At 43.3% G+C, this 23,556-nt stretch overlaps 1 protein-coding gene across 5 annotated transcripts in view; it reads right to left on the bottom strand.

Moving 5' to 3' along the window:
- Positions 1-23,556, bottom strand: part of LOC124043698 (histone-lysine N-methyltransferase 2B-like) — an 87,863-nt gene that overhangs the window by 4,696 nt on the left and 59,611 nt on the right. For all 5 annotated transcript variants that reach the window (XR_006840368.1, XR_006840367.1, XR_006840369.1 and 2 more), the window contains 7 exons: positions 11,218-11,296; positions 10,807-10,964; positions 10,312-10,470; positions 7,610-10,061; positions 7,359-7,466; positions 639-799; positions 334-465 (listed from right to left, as the gene is read on the bottom strand). Coding sequence is in view for 2 of the 5 variants with exons in the window: in XM_046362563.1 (XP_046218519.1) it covers positions 334-465; positions 639-799; positions 7,359-7,466; positions 7,610-10,061; positions 10,312-10,470; positions 10,807-10,964; positions 11,218-11,296 (3,249 nt within the window). In the remaining 3 variants the exon portion in view is untranslated. The remainder of the gene's footprint in view (positions 1-333; positions 466-638; positions 800-7,358; positions 7,467-7,609; positions 10,062-10,311; positions 10,471-10,806; positions 10,965-11,217; positions 11,297-23,556) is intronic.

Raw genomic sequence — 23,556 nt, 5'->3', positions numbered from 1 at the left:
CATATTATTCTTCTAATTTTTTATAACGATTTAATGGTGTTCCGTGGGATGTTCAAAGTTTTGGATATTTTTTTTGCACCAGATCTTATTTAAGGGCTTCATAGCAAAGGGAGTGAATACATATGCACGCACCACTTTTCTGTTAATTTTTTCTTTTCATTTTTTTTCTTTTCATTTCACCAATTTGGACTATTTTGCTTATGTCCATTACATGAAATCCAAATAAAAATCCATTTAAATTACAGGTTGTAATGCAAAATGATGACTTTTGCAAGGCACTGTAAGGCTTAAACTAAACAGCTACTGTTTCTGTAGTTGGGCTGAGATTCTTACCCTCTATGCTGTCTGCCTGTACATGGAAGCCGTCGTCACTGGTGATCTCAAAGCGCAGGTGGGGCTGGTTCCTGTGGACAAACCTGGTCTTGTCCTGTTTAGGTGGCGACGTGTCCTCGTCAGAGCTGAAACCTGAGAGGTTTGAAGTGTGTTAAGACAGGAAGGTTACATTTTTGTTTATTTTTATCATAAATGAGAAATATTTATTAACATTCAGAATAAATTTCAAATATTGTTTTTTGGGTGTTTTTGGTTTGTTTTAAGAGTAAAACCGCTCAATGCTGCATGTATACAATGTTGCCCACCTGAGTAGGGGCCCCAGTCAGAGAGATCTCCATGGCGGGCACTGACCCAGACATGGGTTTTCCCATGGATGTTACTGGTACTCTGAGTGGTGCTGCTGCTGCTGCTGGGTGGACGTAGAGTGCGGTTGGTCTGACATGCCATCTGAGGTATGAGAGGTGGTCTATAAGACAGGACACACAGACATGGTGTTATATTAAGAGTTTAGATATCCCTATTCTACTGAAGGATTCTAAGGGAAGACCCCCATGAAAAGGACAAAAATGAATGGGATCTTATTGGCATTGGGCCAACCATATACACAATTGCAAATACCACTAATTTGGGCAGCTGTTGGTCAAAAATATATTGCAAGTGGAACATGTCAAATGCAGAGTGTTATAAACCAAAAATCCAAAAGGTGGTTTTAGTGCCACCTGAAAGTCAGGTCTCAAGAGTGAAATCTTCAAATTTTTAAAACCTTGTAAAAAGTGTTTCAATTTTGGTCAATTATACAAATATAGGAACCATATGGGCATAGATTTTTCCTATTTCATGCAAGTTGTCATATGGCCTATGTTTTGTCCATTTGCCATATATGATCATAGGAAGTTGGGTTCTGAACCCAAAAGTCACAGAACCATGTCCAAATGGCATATATAGGTATTGAAAGTACTAAATCAGGATGTTATGTCCATTTGCCATATATGATCATAGGAAGTTGGCTTCCGAACCCAAAAGTCAGTCAACCGTGTACAAATGGCATATATAATGTCGAGATGGCCTATATATTGACCAAATGATATATCACTATGTTAAGCCTTGAATCAACCTAGAAGGTATATTTGTCATGTTTGATCATAGGAAGTCAGAATTTCTCGTTGGTGTTGATTCAACATCCTTATTGATATACATTGACAATGGACACTGTCAACTTGCAGAAGAGCATGTTCACAATGGCAATATTGCATGTGTAATGGACACTATCCAATAGCAATATATTGGCAATGGACACTGTTCAACTGCAGTATAACATGTTAAGACTGGCAATGTATTATATGCATTGGATGCTGTCCATTAGCAATACATTAAAATGGGAATTTACCATCATGAATTGAACATGCTCTAATATTGCTTAAATGCCCAATTGTCTGGTTCGCTGAACTCGGGATGGCCTAGCAGTGATAGTGGTTCCTCTCCACCGCTCGTTGGTGTTGATTTCAGCCTGTCCATTTGGTAATGGTAAATCACTGTTTAAACTTATTGGAAATAGACACTGCCCCTATGACCCACATGTAAGGCACTTCTGGTTGTCACAGGAAGCTGAGAGTAAACATATCCTCATTGTGACACCCAAATACAGAATCTTTACATTAACCTTTTGCGTGTAGGGGGCAGTATTTTCATTTTTGGCACAAAAAAAATTAAAAACATTCGTAACTGCCTATTTGTCAGCCCCAGAAACTAGAATATGCATATAATTGTCAGATAGGGATAGAAAACACTCTAAAGTTTCCAAAAACTGCAACTGATATTGCAGGCGAAAACCTGAGGAAAATCCAATCAGGAAGTGCCTCTTATTTTGAAACCCCTCTGTTCCTATGCATGCCTATCCTTCATTTAAAGGGATATCAACCCGATTCCTTTTTATATGGCTTCCCTAAGGTGTCAGTCTTTAAACATAGTTTCAGGGTTTTATTTTGAAAAATGAGTGAGAAAGATCACATAGCTTAAGTGGATAGGTGGGGGCTCTCAGAGTGAGTTTTGCGCAACAGAGTAAAGCGGCCATTGTTTCTCTCTGTCCTATTGAAAAACCTACACTCCCGGTTGATATATTATCGAAAATATATATTTTAAAAACAACCTGAGGATTATAAAAAACATTTGACATGTTTCTGTGGACATTATGGATATTATTTGGAATTTGTCTGCGTTGTCGTGACCGCTCTTTCCTGTGTATTTCTGAACGCGACAAACAAACGGAGGTATTTTGGATATAAAAAGAATCGTTATGGAACAAAACATATATAAAACGAATCGTTATGGAACATTTGTTGTGTAACTGGGAGTCTCGTGAGTGAAAACATCCGAGGATCATCAAAGGTAAATGATTAATTTGATTGCTTTTCTGATTTGTGACCAAGCTACCTGATGCTAAGTGTACTTGTTGTTGTTTTGTCATGCGATCGATAAACTTAAACGCTTGGATTGCTTTCGCTGTAAAGCATAATTTCAAAAACAAAAGGCTAAACTGTGTTTTGCAATAATGCACTTGTGATTTCATGAATATGAATATTTTTTGTAATATTATTTGACTGGGGCGCTATGCTATTCAGCGGTTGCTGATGACAATTATCCCGCTTAAGGAATGGGTAGCGTCAAGAACCGACTGATTTACAGAGGGTCAAATGCAGTGTTTTTCACTAACTGCAGGGAGTGAAATCAAAATCAATACAGGTAATCCTTAGAGTGGCCTGATGGGTTGTCATTGAAGACAGTTTGCTATGGCAACCATAATCCACATGGGCATCAGGTTGAAGTTAGGGCAGCAGGCAATGTATTGCTATGGGAAGAGATATCAGATCAACTGTTGGAGGAAATACTCTTTTCACTGTTAAGGGTTAATTCCACATGGTCAAGGTTAGGCTTCACAGATTGGGAGGACCATAGGAACATTCCTGTGGTTGAATTGCACTTCCAGCCTCAACGGTTCTGCCGCTGTAACCCAAAAGCACCTCAAATTTAGGTCAGGCTTCATTTTGGGCATACTTTTTTTGCACGGTAACTGAGGTCAGACCGAGTGAACACCTCGTTCAAGTGGAGCACCTCGTTGAACTCGACACAGTTCAACGATGGCGATGCCATAAGTTTCCCTTTCTGTAATGGTTTCAGCCTGCTCATTTGTTAATAAAATGCATACTTCCCCTTTAGGATATGAAGGGGACTTTCAATCTTTTCATGTTGATATCTGTAGAGGTACAGGTGACCCTGCACATGTGGCATAGAAATTTAGAAAATTGCCTGCACAGAAGCAGAGTTAGAGAATAACCTGTAAACCCATGTTATCCTTAGGGAGAAACTTGGATGTGTCAAACTACATGAACCGGCGAGCGCAGCTATAATAACTCTGGCTTATCCACCCGATATAGAGTCTGAACAGTGACCTTAATTAGTGCTGAAAATGCACTTCTTTTCCCTGGCGTTGCTACGGTGTCTCTGAAAGAGCTATCAGACAGAAACCTGTAGGGTCTGTCTCTATGGGCCGAGGCAGTTTCGCTGTACCTAATTTTGTGATTCTGGGACTTTTGAAATGTTGTCATTTTCGCAATGTTAAATTAATTGAAGATATTGCAAATGGACAAGGCTGTTTCTCGGCCTGAGAAACTTCTAGAGCCACAACTCACCATGCACCACCGACTTAAGCTCTAGAACAGGTTTATAAAGTTGCAGAGCTTTAGGTCTGACGGTTCTAAGATGGTTGGAACACCAGTAACTATTACAGGCTCTGTGTGTCTAAGCGCCACACTGTGCCACTCCATCTTGGCTGTGTGTGTGTGAGTACAGAAAGTCACAGAAATCACATAGAGCTCCGATACTCACCTTAACACGCCTCAACTGGATCTATAACTACATTTAAAAAATAATTTAAACACGTTTTAGCATCATGAAATGGACGTTGTATGATAAACAATGATAGATAAATGTCTGGTTGTATTTTCCCTTACACCGTAGGTTTATGTACTTTGACGTGAAGCGGACAAATTAGCACTGTATTACCATTTTCGACCTTTAGTCCCACAAAATGTGCATTAAGGGCCTGTCCATTTTCCCTATGAAAATCCTCATCAATCAAAAGGAAGCTGCCACATGCGTCTCTTATGTAGGAAAGGGGTGTTCATCTGGGTTAAGTCATTCCAAAAAAGAAAATGTGAAGGAGGACTGACTGAAGTCAAAACCCACAGTGCATTCGGAAAGTATTCAGACCCCTTGACATTTTACACATTTTGTTACTTTACAGCCTTATTCTAAAATGTATAAAATAAATAAAAATCTCAGCAATCGACACATAATACCCTCTAACGACAAAGCAAAAACAGGCTTATATTTTCGCAAAGTTCTTACAAATAAATATCACATTCACATAAGAATTCAGACCATTTATTCACTACTTTGTTGACACACCTTTGGCAGCGATTACAGCCTTGAGTCTTCTTGGGTATGAAACTACAATCCTTAACTCCTGTAGAAGTTAAGGATGATCAATGGAAAAAGGATGCACCTGAGCTCAATTTCCAATGTCATTGCAAAGTGTCTGAATACTTACTTGTAAATAAGGTATCCGTTTATTTTTATTTTTAATACACTTGTTACAACAAAAAAAACTTTTCGCTTTGTCATTATGGGGTAGTGTGTAGATTGATGAAACATTTTTATTGAATCCATTTTAGTATAAGGCTGTAACGTAACAAAATGTGGGAGAAAAAGGGGTCTGAACACTTCCCGGAATGCACTGCATGTATGGAGCCCCTTATGGGTTATGGTGGAGAGAAAAAAACAGCCAGGCTAATCAGTTCCTTCAGTTTTTTCATTAGTTCCCTCAATATAAAAAGTAGATCACTCAATTATATTAATCCATTGCTTGAATTTGTTCCCTCAATAATGTTGGGGCAGCGTAGCCTAGTGGTTAGAGTGTTGGACTAGTAACCAAAAGGTTGCAAGATCAAATCCCCGAGCTGACTAGTTACATATCTGTCGTTCTGCCCCTGAACAAGGCAGTTAACCCACAGTTCCTAGGCCGTCATTCAAAATAAGAATTTGTTCTTAACTGACTTGCCTAGTCAAATAAAATAGTCCTCAGAATCGGCATTCTGTCTCTCTGCAACCATTTCCCAGGATTTCAAAAGCATGCTGCTGCTGTGTGTGTGCGACTGCACTGCAAGGCATCTTGCTCGCTATAGCTGTATAGTGACTTAGCCAACCATGCACAGATTGATGGTTTAAAGAGGCTCTGGCTCTATGTTCATAACAAAAACTGACCGCTATTCGATTTGTTGTGATGACAGTACGGTCACCTGCATATTAGCTAATTACCATGCTAGGATGGTAACGAACTCCCCTGGAGTATAGAAAGGCTATAGATCAAGGAGCTGAGCCAGAAATAATTCCTGCCTAGCTCTGGGATGAGAGCGCTTCATTGCACCTGTTAACACTGAAGCCTCTTCGAAACTATGCACACTACATTTGCATGCCTTTCTGCCTCCGATGAGTCACATGCACAATTGTTAAGTCAAAAACACATCCAGGCGCTTGGCTGGTGCCATGTTTTAGTGGATGTATAGACCAAACTGCAAGAAGCCAGTAAAACACAGGGTCGCAGTGATGACGCGCTCAAAATGGACAACTGTTCATGTTGTCCAAGTGTATGAATAGGAGTTTGCACAAAGTGTATTTGGTTTGCATTATAAACATGCATCATTATGACTCCTGGCTTTTTAGGCTGTTGAAATTACTTAGCCCAATTAAGGGGTTTTAATTGCTATATTTGCCCTTATAGGCATATGAAAACACAAACTAAGCTATTGAATGGTCACGGCAACTGCTCCGCCCACAACCATAAGGCTCTCCAGAGGGTAGTGAGGACTGCACAACGCATCACCGGGGGCAAACTACCTGCCCTCCAGGACACCTACACCACCAGATGTCACAGGAAGGCCATAAAGATCATCAAGGACAACCACCCGAGCCACTGCCTGTTCACCCCGCTATCATCCAGAAGGCGAGGTCAGTACAGGTGCATCAAAGCAGGGACCGAGAGACAGAAGCTGTTTTTCAGTCTCAAGGCCATTAGACTGTTAAACAGCCACCACTAACATTGAGTGTCTGCGACCAACATACTGACTCAACTCCAGACACTTTAATAATGGAAATTGATGTAAAGAATGTATCACTAGCCACTTTAAACAATGCCTCTTAATATAATGTTAACATACCCTACATTACTCATCTCATATGTATATACTGTACTCGATACCATCTACTGCATCTTTATGTAATACATGTATCACTAGCCACTTTGTTTACAGACCCTACATTATTCATCTCATATGTATATACTGTACTCGATACCATCTACTGCATCGTGCCTATGCCGTTATGTACCATCACTCATTCATATATCTTTATGTACATATTCTTTATCCCTTTACACTTGTGTGTATAAGGTAGTAGTTTTGGAATTGTTAGGTTAGACTACTTGTTGGTTATTACTGCATTGTCAGAACGAGAAGCACAAGCATTTCGCTACACTCGCATTAACATCTGCTAACCATGTGTATGTGACAAATAAAAATGGATTTGATTAACTAAATAGACGTACAATAAGGCTGCAATATGTTATCGGCCAAGTGGGAATGGGAACGGGTAGGCCTACATAAGGAAAATGCCATTCTTGTAAGCCAAGAGATCTGCAGGGGAGATCCGAGGGAACTAATACAATTGAGGGAACTTCTTTTTCTAGTCAGGGAACAATTTTTTTATAAGAGGGAATTACTTTAAATATTTGAGGGAATGTTTGAAAAAAATGGAAAAAAAGAGGGATTAGCCTTTGTTCAAAATTTTCACCACCATCACCCCTAAAGGGCTCCGTACTTATGCATTCTAAAATATCAACAACAAAAAATGTACTTTGCAGTGCGTATTTCTGGCACCCATCTTGCTATGGTCATGTTTGAGAAGAAACTAACCTGATCTTCTCAGGTTCTGTTGGTAGGATGACCTTGGGCTCAACTTTCTCCTGGTCCAGATCCAGCACATCTTTCATTGTTGGGGCTTTAGTTCTAACGCCACAATTTCTGTATGAAAAAGAGTGACTTTGATTGATTTTAAAGACTCTCTCTTTATTATCCCAATTGGAAAATGTGCAGTGCAGTCTAAGTTACATTAAAAGTAAAATAAATGTAATAATTCCATCATCTCATGTTGTACTCTGCCGTACCTGCTGCCATCTAGGTCATCAAGGTCACTAGAGGGTGACTGCGGGAGGAAATCAGTTTTACATTTCTTCTTGCCGGGACGCTCTGCGACGAAGGACACTCTTTTGACACGGACCTGAGACTCGGGTACGGTGGGCGGCTCGTGGCGGAGCATCTGACCAGGTGTGTCTGAGATGGCTAGAGGGGTCTGAAGCTTGTTGAGGAACGGGTGGACTTGGAAGTGGGATGGGCTCAGCTGGGACGGGCTCACCTGGGATGGGCTCACCCTGAGGATATTAGGCCGTAACCGAGAGGGCTCACGATGAGAAGCCATGGCTCTGTCTAAGATAGCTTGGGCCTGGTTGCCTATCATCATTGGAGAGCTGGGCACAGAGACGCACTTGACCCTCACTTGTTTCGCTCCACGCGTCATGGGCATGGCTCGGACCAGCATTCGCCCATCATGCAAACTCTGTGGGGTCCTGATCAGGAGATTGGTGGTCGTTGCTGGTGTGGTGTTGTTTCTGTTAGAGATGGTGGTTGGTGTGGTGGTGTTGTTTCTGCTACTGGTGATGAGATTTGAACTATGGAAGACGGCTGTCCGTGGCGAGGGTGTAGATGTAGCGGGTACGACCACCATCTGGGGAATCGCGCGGGGCAGTGCACCACTGCTGTGGATAATCTTGGCTATCTGGCTGATGCGGCTGTAGGAAGGGGAGCTGGTGCTGACCGTCTGGAAGGTGTTAGTGTTTGGATCTTTCATCAGAATCTGACCTTGACGGTTGACGAGCAGAACCTGTGGAGACAGGACTGAGTTGGAGGCAGACTGAATAGTGGCAGTCAGCTGCTGTTGAGCTGCTTGTCTTGGTGTGGCCAGGCGGATAGCGATAGCTCTCCCCGTAGTTGCCCCTGTCTGTAAGGGTATAGAGTTCATGCCATTCATTACAAATGGGGTCAGGGAGGCGGTGGAGGTGACCGTCCTTGGAATGGTTCGAACAGCGATGGGTGGCGATGAGAAGGCTACATTCAGAGGCAGAGCAGGTCCAGAGGGTAAGGACACCCTGATGATTTTTCTCTGCGCTGGTGTGGGTTTTCGTGGAATAGTTTTCATGCTCACAGGACGAGGGCGTTCCATGAAGGTTTTCACAGGAGTTGATTTGGGGTTGGGTTTGGGTTCTGGCTCAAAGTCTGGGTCTCCCATCTCGTCGTCCACTCCAACGAGAGAATCTGTAGAGGAGCCAGAGCTGTCGCTATCATCAAGCACTACGTTTTTATTATTAGCCAGGTACTCTCTGATGCTGTCGTCATCCAAAACAAAATGGCCACTGCTGGGGTCCAGAAGAACCTCTTTCTGGGATTCCATTTGCTCAGACTCCATCAGAACCTCCTCTTCAATAGACAAGTCATTATTTGGGTCACAGGTTTCAAACAAGGCTTGACTGTCAGCCCCCTGATCTTCCCCACTCTTCCCCTCTTCCTGAGTTTCTTCCTCATCGCAGGTAGAATCGCTTGAATCACTCTCAGAGCAGTTATCCGCTCCGTCAAGCTGGGATATGGACTGAGACGTAGGAGCTGGTGGGGGGAGAGGGAGACTTGCCTGCCCTGAGTCCTTTGAGACTTTGCACACCACCAACATACGAGATAACTTTAAGTAGTGATCTATGTCTTCGTCTGAGGAACCGTTCTCCAGGATCTCTTTAGTGGCCATTGCTTTGGTGAATACTGGAGCCATGTTGGCATCCATGTTGTCCCCACCACGAGTCTGGCTCTGGGTCTCCTCTAACGGCTCCGCCTCTAATGCCTCCTCCACATCGCCTCCAGCTGTCTGGGAAACTCCACAGTGAAGCGCCACAGTCTCATTCAGCAAGGCCTCGTCAAACTCCAGCTTGGCGTTTAGTACAGAGGCCACTGCCACGTCTGCGTCCGCCACGTCGAAGGGCGCGAAGGGCAAGTCCTGATCCGACATCAGGGGTCCGACTTCTGTGTCTTCCTCCATATTATTTACTGTCAATGTGATTCCGTTTGAGGGCACCACCACTACCTCCACTGGCTCGGATGATGCTAAGAAGTCTTGTGGCATCTCAGTGGACACTGGAGTTGTGATTTTGAATGACTGCCTGATCCTGGAGGAGTGGCCGAGGGCCAGAGGGAGGTTGGAGGGTGGGCTGTCGATGGCAACAGGCCGCAGAGAGAGAGGAGAGGTAACACTGGAAGGGGACAAGAGAGGGGAGCGCCAGCTGGAGGAGCCAGCGCGAGGGGAATTCAGGAGGTTTTCGCTGGTTCTGGGAGGGGAGCTGAAGGGTAGGGACCTGGGGTGGAGGGTGCCCCCTGAACGGAGCATCATTGGTCCAGCGGGGCCATCGGTTGGGGAGGAGGAGTCCCCGGAGTGGCGGCTCCGAGACAGGCGACGCAGCTGGCAGGTATCGCCCAGATCCCTGAGAGTCAGGATGTGGTGGGATTTGGTCATCGCACTCCCTAGAGATTAGAGGATGACCAGTTAGTGTTATGATGGAACAGAGTGATATTAACATTTTACGTTGATGTCGTTTAGCAGACGCTCTTATCCTAAGCGACTTAGTCAGTGCTTTAAATTTAAGGGAACTAGGCAAGACCACATATCACTCATTGTAAGTAAAAATGTTCCTCAAATAAGCAGAGATATCTCGCTGTTTACTGACACTAGATATTAAACTGGTAACAATATCTAACCCAATGTCAATGTTACCTGGAGAGGGAAGAGGTCGAGATGTTCCTCCTGTTGGTCTTCTGGTTTGTGAGTAACTAGGGGTTTTGGCCCCAGGCTCCTGTTTCAGGGGGGATGAGGTGGTGCTGGGAGATACCTGAATGGGCAGAGGACTCATCACAGCCTCTGGAATTTCCATTTCTGGTCAAGGAATAAAAAAGGAACATTATTTATTTTGAAGACTCTGAGAATTAGTAGATTCTAGTCAATTGTCCCTTTTGAATAGCAAATATTGTACAATTCCAATGTACTTAATTATGTTGTTATACATATCCCCCTTAGTTATGAAATGAAAAGAAACAAACAAATATAACGTATTTTTTATTTATTTTTATTTTACCTTTATTTTACCAGGCAAGTCAGTTAAGAACAAATTCTTATTTTCAATGACGGCCTAGGGACAGTGGGACATCAAGGTTATCCATTGAAGTGCCCACCCTACTACCAGATCGGGGCAGGTTGGGTGGGTTTGCTGACCTTTGTAAAAGCTGTGGGCTATGGTTCGGTTCTCCTCCTGCTCCCACCAATGTGGTTCCCCTGGCTTCTCTGGGAGTGGAGAGTACACCTCTGTCACATTACAGGTGTACTTACAGCGCCGCCGAGGGTCCACTGTGCTCCAGTACAGCCGAGAGCACCTGGACAGAGGAAAACAGGGAGGGAGGAGAATGACAAAAGGGGAGTAACGTAAAAGATAAACAACCCAATATAATTTCAAAACCAACTCCAGGGAAGTTCAACAAAATTCCAGCAGTTTTATACTGCCAATCTTATAATAACAATACAATGACAACCCTGACTACATTATTCACAAATCGATTATTCAAAACAAGAAGAATCTAAATGGATGCTGTCGATGTCTGGGTCACAAGAGGATTATTGGTCACTTACTGGTAGCCCACAGGATACAACCGTGCGCCATTTGCTGATTGTTCAGTCAGCACACCCAGCCTGTTGATCTGAAGTGAACCTGGATATAGAAGGAAACAGATGAATGGTTTCACGAGTAAAAAGGAAAATGATTGATGGTGGTAAAATACTGTAAATCCCTTACTGGCCAAACTTTTAGAGTATATGGGTCACACCTTCCAAATCAAAAGCCCCTCGACACAGGGAATAGGGTGCCATTTGGGACAAAGCCTGTGTAATGCACTTTTTGACCAGTGCCCGGGGTTTTTGTTAAGTATTAAACTTGTACCCGTATATGGGTTGAAAATTGCAGATTTGGACACTGATAAGTGCCTAATTTGGAATGCAGTGACTGTATAGTAAGTAACATGATATACATGACATGAGAGCTCAGGGTCTCCTCTTCACAGCTCTGTATTTGTTTTGACTGATAGCTGTTCTGAACTTGAGCACCGAATGCGACAAGACGGTTTGCCCATTTTTTTGTTGTTTGAGTGAGGGAGATGCTGTAAATTAAGAGGGCTCGATGTTATTTATTTACCTTTATTTAACTAGGCAAGTCAGTTAAGAACAAATTCCTATTTACAATGACGGCCCAGACGACGCTGGGCCAATTGTGCGCCGCCCTATGGGACTCCCAATCACAACCGGATGTGATACAGCCTGGATTCGAACCAGGGACTGTAGTGACACCTCTTGCACTGAGATGCAGTGCCTTAGACCGTGTGTGTGTGTGTGTGTGTGTGTGTGTGTGTGTGTGTGTGTGTGTGTGTGTGTGTGTGTGTGTGTGTGTGTGTGTGTGTGTGTGTGTGTGTGTGTACTATTTAACTGTACTATAATGCTTAAAAGGCCACTCAAATTTTAAACATTGGTATCAGCCACAAATGTCATTGGTAGTCACTAAAATGAACCTATAGACAGATTTTTATTTAATTTTTTATGCATGCCCAATCAAATATATTTCCATCAACTGGTATTTCATCAATGAATAGGCTAAAAAGCATTATTTCACAATGTGATTTTTCTTCTCCCAGACAATTGGCAGAGCCAATTTTATTAATTGGCTTTATCAGCGAAAAGCCGTTTATTAATGGCTAACGGAAACACTGCTGCCATCCCACAATGGCTGTTTATGCAAATGTAAAATGGTCCATTATAAATTCACAATTTGGGTCAACTGGGCATCATTTGAAACCCTGTTCTATTGTAGATATAACTAGCTAAATTATAAAATACGACCTTCGTGTTAGGCTTTCACTAGGAAATTCAGGGAAGCATATTGTAATTATGGTGCACATAGAATGGAGTCAGAATGCAGTAAAATAAAAAATGACAATTCAACAAACGTGCTCATTCTTTTCAGGACAACACAGGGTATAACGCCATCTCATCTTCTAACTGTACATCAAGCATTGTGATCGTAAACGCTGACGCTATATATTACATGAGTTTTATGATATGGAAATGTGAGGTGTACATTTGGACTGACATAAAACCATTTTATAATCCTCTTTCAAAATAAATCTGTCGTTCTACCCCTGAACAAGGCAGTTAACCCACTGTTCCTAGGCCATCATTGAAAATAAGAATTTGTTCTTAACTGACTTGCCTAGTTAACTAAAAAGGTCACACACACACACTGACCAAAAGGTTATTTTGCTGGCATTTGCATATGTCCCCATTACCAGTAAAACATAATCAAAACCTATTTCTTTCACATACTGGCTGTGCTGTTTTGTGGTTCATTTGTTCACTAGTTTCATTCTCAACCAGGATTTCTATGGAACGTTGTTTGGGTCTTTGCGTGTCAAAATGGATCACACTATTTGACGTGTCAAATGAGCTTGTTGACCAATCAGGACCTGAATATGACTGCACGTCACATAATAATTGAATGAGTTCATACATCTTTTACATAGTTATTACACATTGATTACACTATCACTCATAGGTCATGTCACAACGATTCATCGATACGTATGCTGGTATAAAGTTGTCTCGCGCACCTACAGTGCTGGTCATAAAAAAACATATATTATTTGCATCCATGAGCTAGCTGTTCTTCCCCCAAAACACAGCAAAACGACAATCTAGGTGTCATCTAAAATAACCCTATTTTTAAGACCGTTCTTATTTGATTAATGCTGGCCCGACAGCATTAATCACAGTGGACTTTGCTGTTAGCCTTCAAAATAACAGTATGGCACAATTCTACTATTTGTATTCATTTGCGTCACTGTCAATGACATACTTTTATTTTGAGGGCAAAACGCAAATTTCACTATTGTTGAACAGTGGGTTAACTGCCTTGTTCAGGGGCAGAACAACATATTTTTACCTTGTCAGCTCAGGGATTTGTTCTAGCAACCTTTTGGTTACTTGCCCAATGCACTAACCGCTAGGCTACCTGCCAATCATTTGCAATGAGCTGGAGGCAGTACGCATTTTGACAACATATTAGGCTTGTCCAACATTTTTTTATATATTGGTCGACCAAAAGTAGTCAACCAATCAATTGGACGAAGTTTTTAAAATGTCTATTTAAAAAAAGAAAATAGGTGTCCATGTGTTTAAATAAAATCTATTGTTATCTCTTATTAAATAATTAAGACACATTAAGATCTCGACGGAGCCAGAGATCAAGATAGCCTAATCAGAAGGGGAAAACTTTCCGACCTTGCTCCTGCCGCTGCTGGCCTTCGCAGATTCTGCTATTTCGTTCTTGAAGTTGCCGGTAATAGGCTACACCAAGCGTAGGCAACCTTTTCCAATTGGAGTCCCAATTTATCTTACCATTTCTAACAATCTGAGTGCCAGTTATGTATTTCATATGCACATGTTCGTGTAACAGTTTAATTTATAATAGATACTTTGTATCTCAAAATCATCATTGTCATGTGGTTCTAAATCTAAATGAAGATGTAAATCTAAAAGTAACTATTGCTAACCATGTAAAAAATAGCCTACATAAAGCCAACAAATAGAAACATTGCAGCCTGCAGGTAGAAAATATCCTATAAACCACATTGCAGACAGGTCATGCCAAGCCAAAGAACTTGAAACATTGTATCAATTCTTTCTTGCCGAAACTCCCGCTAGCAAACTTGCAATATTGTAAAAAATATTTTGGGGCCCTCATCGCCCTCAACGTTTTCAGTGCCAGTGAGTTCAGTACAGACCGATTAATCGGCATGGCCAATTTCAAATTTTCATAACAATCGGTAATTGCCTTTTTTTGACGCCGATTACATTGCACTCAACGAGGAGATTGCATGGCAGGCTGACAACCTGTTACGCGAGTGCAGCAAGGAGCCAAGTTAAGTTAAACTACACATGGTTGATGATATTACTATTTTATCTAGCTTGTCCTGCGTGTCATATAATCAATGCAGTGCATCGATTTATCGTCGAATCACAGCCTACTTTTCCAAACGGGTGATGATTTAACAAGCGCATTCACAAAAAAACATCCATTGCACCAATGTGAAAAGAAAAAAAAACTTTGAAAAGCTCCACAGCTCATTAGCGGTGGAGAGTTAAGACAAATCAGACATCCCCAAAGGGGCACATTTCTAGGCCTACATTTGCGCACAGGCCCTGTAGCATTTACAGGAGCGCTCCAAATAAACAACAATGAAAAAAATTGACCAAACTCTTAAATTGAACGAAATAGACCAAGTAGCATAGGTTGTGAGCTCTGCAAACAATGTGTGCACTCTGACAATGAGAACAGTAAATTACTAATAATAATATATTGAATACATCAACAGAAATTACCATAACCAAACAAACATGAGAATAAAATAAATAAGAATTAACGGTAAATTTAGGCTACTACTGGTAATACAGTACAAACGGAAAGTATTCAGACTCCTTATTAGAAATGGAATTTAAAAAATATATATGGAAGATTCTCCCATCTCCACAGAGGAACTCCGGAACTCATTCATCGGTTTCGATGGGTTCATCCATCGGGTTCGTGGTCAACTCCCTGACCAAGGCCCTTCCCCCTCAATTGTTTAGATTAGCCAGGCGGCCAGCTCTAGGAAGAGTCATGGTGGTTCCAAACTTCATCCATTTAAGTATGATGGAGACCTTATGTAGACAGATGTGTGGCTTTCCAAATCATGTCCAATAAATTAATGAATTCACCACAAGTGGACTCCAGTTTTAGAAACACCTCAAGGATGATCAATGGAAACAGGATGCAACTGAGCTCAATTTCGAGTCTCATAGTAAAGGGTCTGAAAACATGTAAATATGGTATCTTGAAAAAAAAAATTGAATACATTTGCAAGAACTTCAAAAAAATCTGTTTTTGTTTTGTCATTATGGGGTAGCGTCTGTAGATTAGGGAAAACAATTATTGAATCAATTTTAGTATAAGGCTATAACATAACAAAATGTGGAAAAACTCTAGGGGCCTGAATACTTAAATATTTAAAACACAAGTTTAATTACATATGATATGAGGCACGTCTTACCTTGCTTCAAAGCAGTCTAGCCAAAGTCAGACTATATCAATGGAGGAAATTTTATAATAAGCTCCTTTCATTTTCCAGTAGCAAAAGGCACAATCCAAGTCATTATCAACCCATGCTCGTTGTTGCCCATTAGATCCCCTCTTTCTTAATTTCTAACACAATTTCATTTCTGTCACATGAAAAGTGCAATGCCTTTTTGACAACAGTGTTGCATTATGGAACGAATGTTTGCTCATAGCCTACTGCCTTGTGCACACTGCTGCACTTATGTGAAGAAATGCTGCCCAGTAACACAAACCTAACAGAGCTAAATGACTTTGAGGCAAGTAACACTGAAACATGCATAGCCGATGCAAGACCTATAAACAGGCCAACATTCGCAAAGGCCGCAGGGCCAGACGGATTACCAGGACGTGTACTCCTTGCATGCGCTGACCAACTGGCAAGTGTCTTCACTGACATTTTCAACCTCTCCCTGCCCGAGTCTGTAATACCAACATGTTCAAAGCAGACCACCATAGTGCCTGTGCCCAAGAACACTAAGGTAACCTGCCTAAATGACCAGTAGCACTCCCGTTTGTAGCCATGAAGTGCTTTGAAAGGCTGGTCATGGCTCACATAAAGACCATTTATCCCAGAAACACTAGACACTCCAATTTGCATACCTCCCCAACAGATCCACAGATGATGCAATCTCTATTGCACTCCACACTGCCCTTTCCCACCTGGACAAAAGGAACACCTATGTGAGAATGCTATTCATTGACTACAGCTCAGAATTCAACACCATAGTGCCATCAAAGCTCAAATCAAATCAAATTTTATTTGTCACATACACATGGTTAGCAGATGTTAATGCGAGTGTAGCGAAATGCTTGTGCTTCTAGTTCCGACAATGCAGTGATAACCAACAAGTAATCTAACTAACAATTCCAAAACTACTGTCTTATACACAGTGTAAGGGGATAAGGAACATGTACATAAGGATATATGAATGAGTGATGGTACAGAGCAGCATACAGTAGATGGTATCGAGTACAGTATATACATATGAGATGAGTGTGTAGACAAAGTAAACAAAGTGGCATAGTTAAAGTGGCTAGTGATACATGTGTTACATAAGGATGCAGTCGATGATGTAGAGTACAGTATATACATACGCATATGAGATGAATAATGTAGGGTAAGTAACATTATATAAGGTAGCATTGTTTAAAGTGGCTAGTGATATATTTACATCATTTCCCATCAATTCCCATTATTAAAATGGCTGGAGTTGGGTCAGTGTCAATGACAGTGTGTTGGCAGCAGCCACTCAGTGTTAGTGGTGGCTGTTTAACAGTCTGATGGCCTTGAGATAGAAGCTGTTTTTCAGTCTCTCGGTCCCAGCTTTGATGCACCTGTACTGACCTCGCCTTCTGGATGATAGCGGGGTGAACAGGCAGTGGTTCGGGTGGTTGATGTCCTTGATGATCTTTATGGCCTTCCTGTAACAACGGGTGGTGTAGGTGTCCTGGAGGGCAGGTAGTTTGCCCCCGGTGATGCGTTGTGCAGTCCTCACTACCCTCTGGAGAGCCTTACGGTTGAGGCGGAGCAGTTGCCGTACCAGGCGGTGATACAGCCCGCCAGGATGCTCTCGATTGTGCATCTGTAGAAGTTTGTGAGTGCTTTTGGTGACAAGCCGAATTTCTTCAGCCTCCTGAGATTGAATAGGCGCTGCTGCGCTTCTTCACGACGCTGTCAGTGTGAGTGGACCAATTCAGTTTGTCTGTGATGTGTATGCCGAGGAACTTAAAACTAGCTACCCTCTCCACTACTGTTCCATCGATGTGGATAGGGGGGTGTTCCCTCTGCTGTTTCCTGAAGTCCACAATCATCTCCTTAGTTTTGTTGACGTTGAGTGTGAGGTTATTTTCCTGACACCACACTCCGAGGGCCCTCACCTCCTCCCTGTAGGCCGTCTCGTCGTTGTTGGTAATCAAGCCTACCACTGTTGTGTCGTCCGCAAACTTGATGATTGAGTTGGAGGCGTGCGTGGCCACGCAGTCGTGGGTGAACAGGGAGTACAGGAGAGGGCTCAGAACGCACCCTTGTGGGGCCCCCCGTGTTGAGGATCAGCGGGGAGGAGATGTTGTTGCCTACCCTCAGGAAGTCCAGTACCCAGTTGCACAGGGCGGGGTCGAGACCCAGGGTCTCGAGCTTGATGACGAGCTTGGAGGGTACTATGGTGTTGAATGCCGAGCTGTAGTCGATGAACAGCATTCTCACATAGGTATTCCTCTTGTCCAGGTGGGTTAGGGCAGTGTGCAGTGTGGTTGAGATTGCATCGTCTGTGGACCTATTTGGGCGGTAAGCAAATTGGAGTGGGTCTAGGGTGTCAGGTAGGGTGGAGGTGATATGGTCCTTGACTAGTCTCTCAAAGCACTTCATGATGACGGAAGTGAGTGCTACGGGGCGGTAGTCGTTTAGCTCAGTTACCTTAGCTTTCTTGGGAACAGGAACAATGGTGGCCCTCTTGAAGCATGTGGGAACAGCAGACTGGTATAGGGATTGATTGAATATGTCCGTAAACACACCGGCCAGCTGGTCTGCGCATGCTCTGAGGGCGCGGCTGGGGATGCCGTCTGGGCCTGCAGCCTTGCGAGGGTTAACACGTTTAAATGTCTTACTCACCTCGGCTGCAGTGAAGGAGAGACCGCATGTTTCCGTTGCAGGCCGTGTCAGTGGCACTGTATTGTCCTCAAAGCGGGCAAAAAAGTTATTTAGTCTGCCTGGGAGCAAGACATCCTGGTCCGTGACTGGGCTGGATTTCATCTTGTAGTCCGTGATTGACTGTAGACCCTGCCACATGCCTCTTGTGTCTGAGCCATTGAATTGAGATTCCACTTTGTCTCTGTACTGACGCTTAGCTTGTTTAATAGCCTTACGGAGGGAATAGCTGCACTGTTTGTATTCAGTCATGTTGCCAGACACCTTGCCCTGATTAAAAGCAGTGGTTCGCGCTTTCAGTTTCACGCGAATGCTGCCATCAATCCACGGTTTCTGGTTAGGGAATGTTTTTATCGTTGCTATGGGAACGACATCTTCGACGCACGTTCTAATGAACTCGCACACCGAATTCGTCAATATTCCCATCTGACGCAATACGAAACATGTCCCAGTCCACGTGATGGAAGCAGTCTTGGAGTGTAGAGTCAGCTTGGTCTGACCAGCGTTGGACAGAACTCAGCGTGGGAGCCTCTTGTTTTAATTTCTGCCTGTAGGCAGGGATCAGCAAAATGGAGTCGTGGTCAGCTTTTCCGAAAGGGGGGCGGGGCAGGGCCTTATATGCGATTATATGCGATTATGTCATCACTAAGCTAAGGACCCTGGGACTAAACACCTCCATCTGCAACTGGATCCTGACGGGCCACCCCTAGGTGGTAAGGGTAGGGAACACCACATCCGCCAAGCTGATCCTCAACACAGGTGCACCGTAAGGGGTGCGTGCTCAGTCCCATCCCGTACTCCGTCCCATCCTATACTCCCTGTTCACTCATGACTGCATGGTTGATGGTGTCAGGACAACAACCTCTCCCTCAACGTGATCAAGACAAAAGAGAAGATTGTGGACTACAGGAAAAGGAGGACCGAGCACGCCCCCACTTTTTTGTACCCCCTTTTTCTCCCCAATTTCATGGTATCCAATTGGTAGTAGTTAGTCTTGTCTCATCGCTGCAACTCCCGCACGGCCTCCCGCACAGAGGCGAAGGTCGAGAGCCATGCGTCCTCCGAAACACAACCCAACCTAGCCGCACTGCTTCTAGACACCATGCACATTCAACCCGTAAGCCAGCCGCACCAATGTGTCGGAGGAAACACTGTACACCTGGCGACTTGGTCAGCTTGCACTGCACCCGGCCCTCCACAGGAGTCATTAGTGCGCGATGAGACAAGGATATCCCTGCCGGACAAACCCTCCCTAACCCAGACGAGGCTGGGCCAATTGTGCGCCACCCCATGGAACCCCCGGTCGCGGCCGGGTGCGACAAAGCCTGAGCTCGAACCCAGAGTCTCTGGTGGCAGTGTCGTCCGGGTTAGGGAGGGTTTGGCCTTCGACCACTGCGCCACTCGGGAGGCCCACACCCCCATTCTCATCGACGGGATGTAGTGGAACAGGTTGGAGAGCTTCAAGTTCCTTAGTGTCCACATCAAACTATCATGGTCCAAACACACTAAGACAGTCGTGAAGAGGGCACGACAAAGACTATTCCTCCTCAGGAGACTGAAAAGATTTGGCATGGTTCCTCAGATCCGCAAAACATTCTACAGCTGCACCATCAAGAGCATCCTGACTGGTTGCATCACTGCCTGGTATGGCAACTGCTCGGCCTCCGACTGTAAGGCATTACAGAGGAAAGGGCGTACGGCCAAGTACATTACTGGGGTCAAGCCATCCAGGACCTCTATACCAGGCTGTGTCAGAAAAGGCCCTAAAAATTGTCAAAGACTCCAGCCACCCTAGTCATAGACTTCTCTCTGCTACCGCACGGCAAGCAGTACCGGAGCGCCAAGTCTAGGTCCAAAAGGTTTCTTAACAGCTTCTACCCCCAAGCCATAGGACTCCTGAACAGCTAATCAAAGGGCTACCCAAGACTTCTCTTTTACGCTGACTCTGTTTATAATCTATGCAGTCACTTTAACTCTACCTACATGTACATATTACCTCGACTAACCGGTACCCCCGCACATGGAGTCTGTACCGGAACCCCCTGCATATAGCCTCTTGTTATTTTACTGCTGCTGTTTATTATTAAACATTATATTTTCTATTTTTTACTTAGGGCTGCAATCCCGTTAACGGGATAGATATGACAACAGTCAGTGAAAGTGCCGTGTGCCAAATTCAAAACAACAAAAATTTCAATTAATATTTCTCAAACATACATGTATACATTTAACGTAGAATTATAACAGAATTCTACCCTGTCTTTCTATAATGATAAATAATGTTTGTTCATTAGGAAGGGGTTATGTAGCATAGACCTAGGAAGAAATTAATGTATGTGTGTGTCGAAAGAGAACGAAGAAGTGCATTAACCTGTTTGAACCGACCTGGCTGTAACTTTGGAGAGATTAGAACTGTCAGCTGAGTGGTAATAAACTGTGGTGAGACTCATGAGAAAATTCCTATGTTGATGTGTATGTATGAGTGTAGGGTAAGAGAAAGTTATAAAAGGAATGCCTTTGTATATGTACAGCAGAGCTGTCGTAAATAAACCTTGCAGACTACGGTAGACTGGCCTCTGACTTTCATTTTAATAAGAACCTTACAAATTCTTAGTAACAGACAGAGGATTTTAATTGAAGTTCAGTTTATGAACATTGAGAACAAAATTCTCATAGCAGTATGTTATACCGTTTTAAAAGGTAATCTTGTTGTTAATCTCACCAGTGTCCGATTTCAAATAGGCTTTACAGCGAAAGCACCACAAACGATTATGTTAGGTCACCACCAACTCACAGAACAACACAGCCATTTTTCCAGACAAAGAGAGGAGTCACAAAAAGCACAAATAGAGATACAATTAACCACTAACCTTTGATGATCTTCATCAGATGACACTTATAGGACTTCGTGTTACACAATACATGTATGTTTTGTTTGATAATGTTCATATTTATATTAAAAAATCTGTATATGTTCACTAGTTCCAAAAACATCGGGTCATATTGCAGAAACACATCATTTTACAGAAATACGCATTATAAATGTTGACGAAAAAACAATTGTTAGACATGGGGAAATATAGATATACCTCTCCTTTTATTTTTATTTTTATTTCACCTTTATTTAACCAGGTAGGCAAGTTGAGAACAAGTTCTCATTTACAATTGCGACCTGGCCAAGATAAAGCAAAGCAGTTCGACAGATACGACACAGAGTTACACATGGAGTAAAACAAACATACAGTCAATAATACCATATAAACAAGTCTATATACAATGTGAGCAAATGAGGTGAGAAGGGAGGTAAAGGCAAAAAAGGCCATGGTGGCAAAGTAAATACAATATAGCAAGTAAAACACTGGAATGGTAGTTTTGCAATGGAAGAATGTGCAAAGTAGACATAAAAATAATGGGGTGCAAAGGAGCAAAATAAATAAATAAATAAAATACAGTTGGGAAAGAGGTAGTTGTTTGGGCTAAATTATAGGTGGGCTATGTACAGGTGCAGTAATCTGTAAGATGCTCTGACAGTTGGTGCTTAAAGCTAGTGAGGGAGATAAGTGTTTCCAGTTTGAGATTTTTGCAGTTCGTTCCAGTCACTGGCAGCAGAGAACTGGAAGGAGAGGCGGCCAAAGAAAGAATTGGTTTTGGGGGTGACCAGAGAGATATACCTGCTGGAGCGTGTGCTACAGGTGGGAGATGCTATGGTGACCAGCGAGCTGAGATAAGGGGGGACTTTACCTAGCAGGGTCTTGTAGATGACATGGAGCCAGTGGGTTTGGCGACGAGTATGAACTGAGGGCCAGCCAACGAGAGCGTACAGGTCGCAATGGTGGGTAGTATATGGGGCTTTGGTGACAAAACGGATTGCACTGTGATAGACTGCATCCAATTTGTTGAGTAGGGTATTGGAGGCTATTTTGTAAATGACATCGCCAAAGTCGAGGATTGGTAGGATGGTCAGTTTTACAAGGGTATGTTTGGCAGCATGAGTGAAGGATGCTTTGTTGCGAAATAGGAAGCCAATTCTAGATTTAACTTTGGATTGGAGATGTTTGATATGGGTCTGGAAGGAGAGTTTACAGTCTAACCAGACACCTAAGTATTTGTAGTTGTCCACGTATTCTAAGTCAGGGCCGTCCAGAGTAGTGATGTTGGACAGGCGGGTAGGTGCAGGTAGCGATCGGTTGAAGAGCATGGATTTAGTTTTACTTGTATTTAAGAGCAATTGGAGGCTACGGAAGGAGAGTTGTATGGCATTGAAGCTTGCCTGGAGGGTTGTTAACACAGTGTCCAAAGAAGGGCCGGAAGTATACAGAATGGTGTCGTCTGCTTAGAGGTGGATCAGGGACTCACCAGCAGCAAGAGCGACCTCATTGATGTATACAGAGAAGAGAGTCGGTCCAAGAATTGAACCCTGTGGCACCCCCATAGAGACTGCCAGAGGTCCGGACAGCAGACCCTCCGATTTGACACACTGAACTCTATCAGAGAAGTAGTCGGTGAACCAGGCGAGGCAATCATTTGAGAAACCAAGGCTGTCAAGTCTGCCGATGAGGATGTGGTGGTTGACAGAATCGAAAGCCTTGGCCAGATCAATGAATACGGCTGCACAGTAATGTTTCTTATCGATGGCGGTTAAGATATCGTTTAGGACCTTGAGCGTGGCTGAGGTGCACCCATGACCAGCTCTGAAACCAGATTGCATAGCAGAAAAGGTATGGTTAGATTCGAAATGGTCGGTAATCTGTTGACTTGGCTTTCGAAGACCTTAGAAAGGCATGGTAGGATAGATATAGGTCTGTAGCAGTTTGGGTCAAGAGTGTCCCCCCCTTTGAAGAGGGGGATGACCGCAGCTGCTTTCCAATCTTTGGGAATCTCAGACGACACGAAAGAGAGGTTGAACAGGCTAGTAATAGGGGTGGCAACAATTTCGGCAGATAATTTGAGAAAGAAAGGGTCCAGATTGTCTAGCCCGGCTGATTTGTAGGGGTCCAGATTTTTCAGCTCTTTCAGAACATCAGCAGAATGGATTTGGGAGAAGGAGAAATGGGGAAGGCTTGGGCGAGTTGCTGTTGGGGGTGCAGTGCTGTTGACCGGGGTAGGAGTAGCCAGGTGGAAAGCATGG

Source organism: Oncorhynchus gorbuscha, linkage group LG09 (genome assembly GCF_021184085.1).
Source record: "Oncorhynchus gorbuscha isolate QuinsamMale2020 ecotype Even-year linkage group LG09, OgorEven_v1.0, whole genome shotgun sequence".
Lineage (NCBI taxonomy): Eukaryota > Metazoa > Chordata > Actinopteri > Salmoniformes > Salmonidae > Oncorhynchus > Oncorhynchus gorbuscha.
The sequence above is the reverse complement of the archived record's forward strand: the minus strand, read 5'-3'. Positions and strand labels throughout refer to the sequence as shown.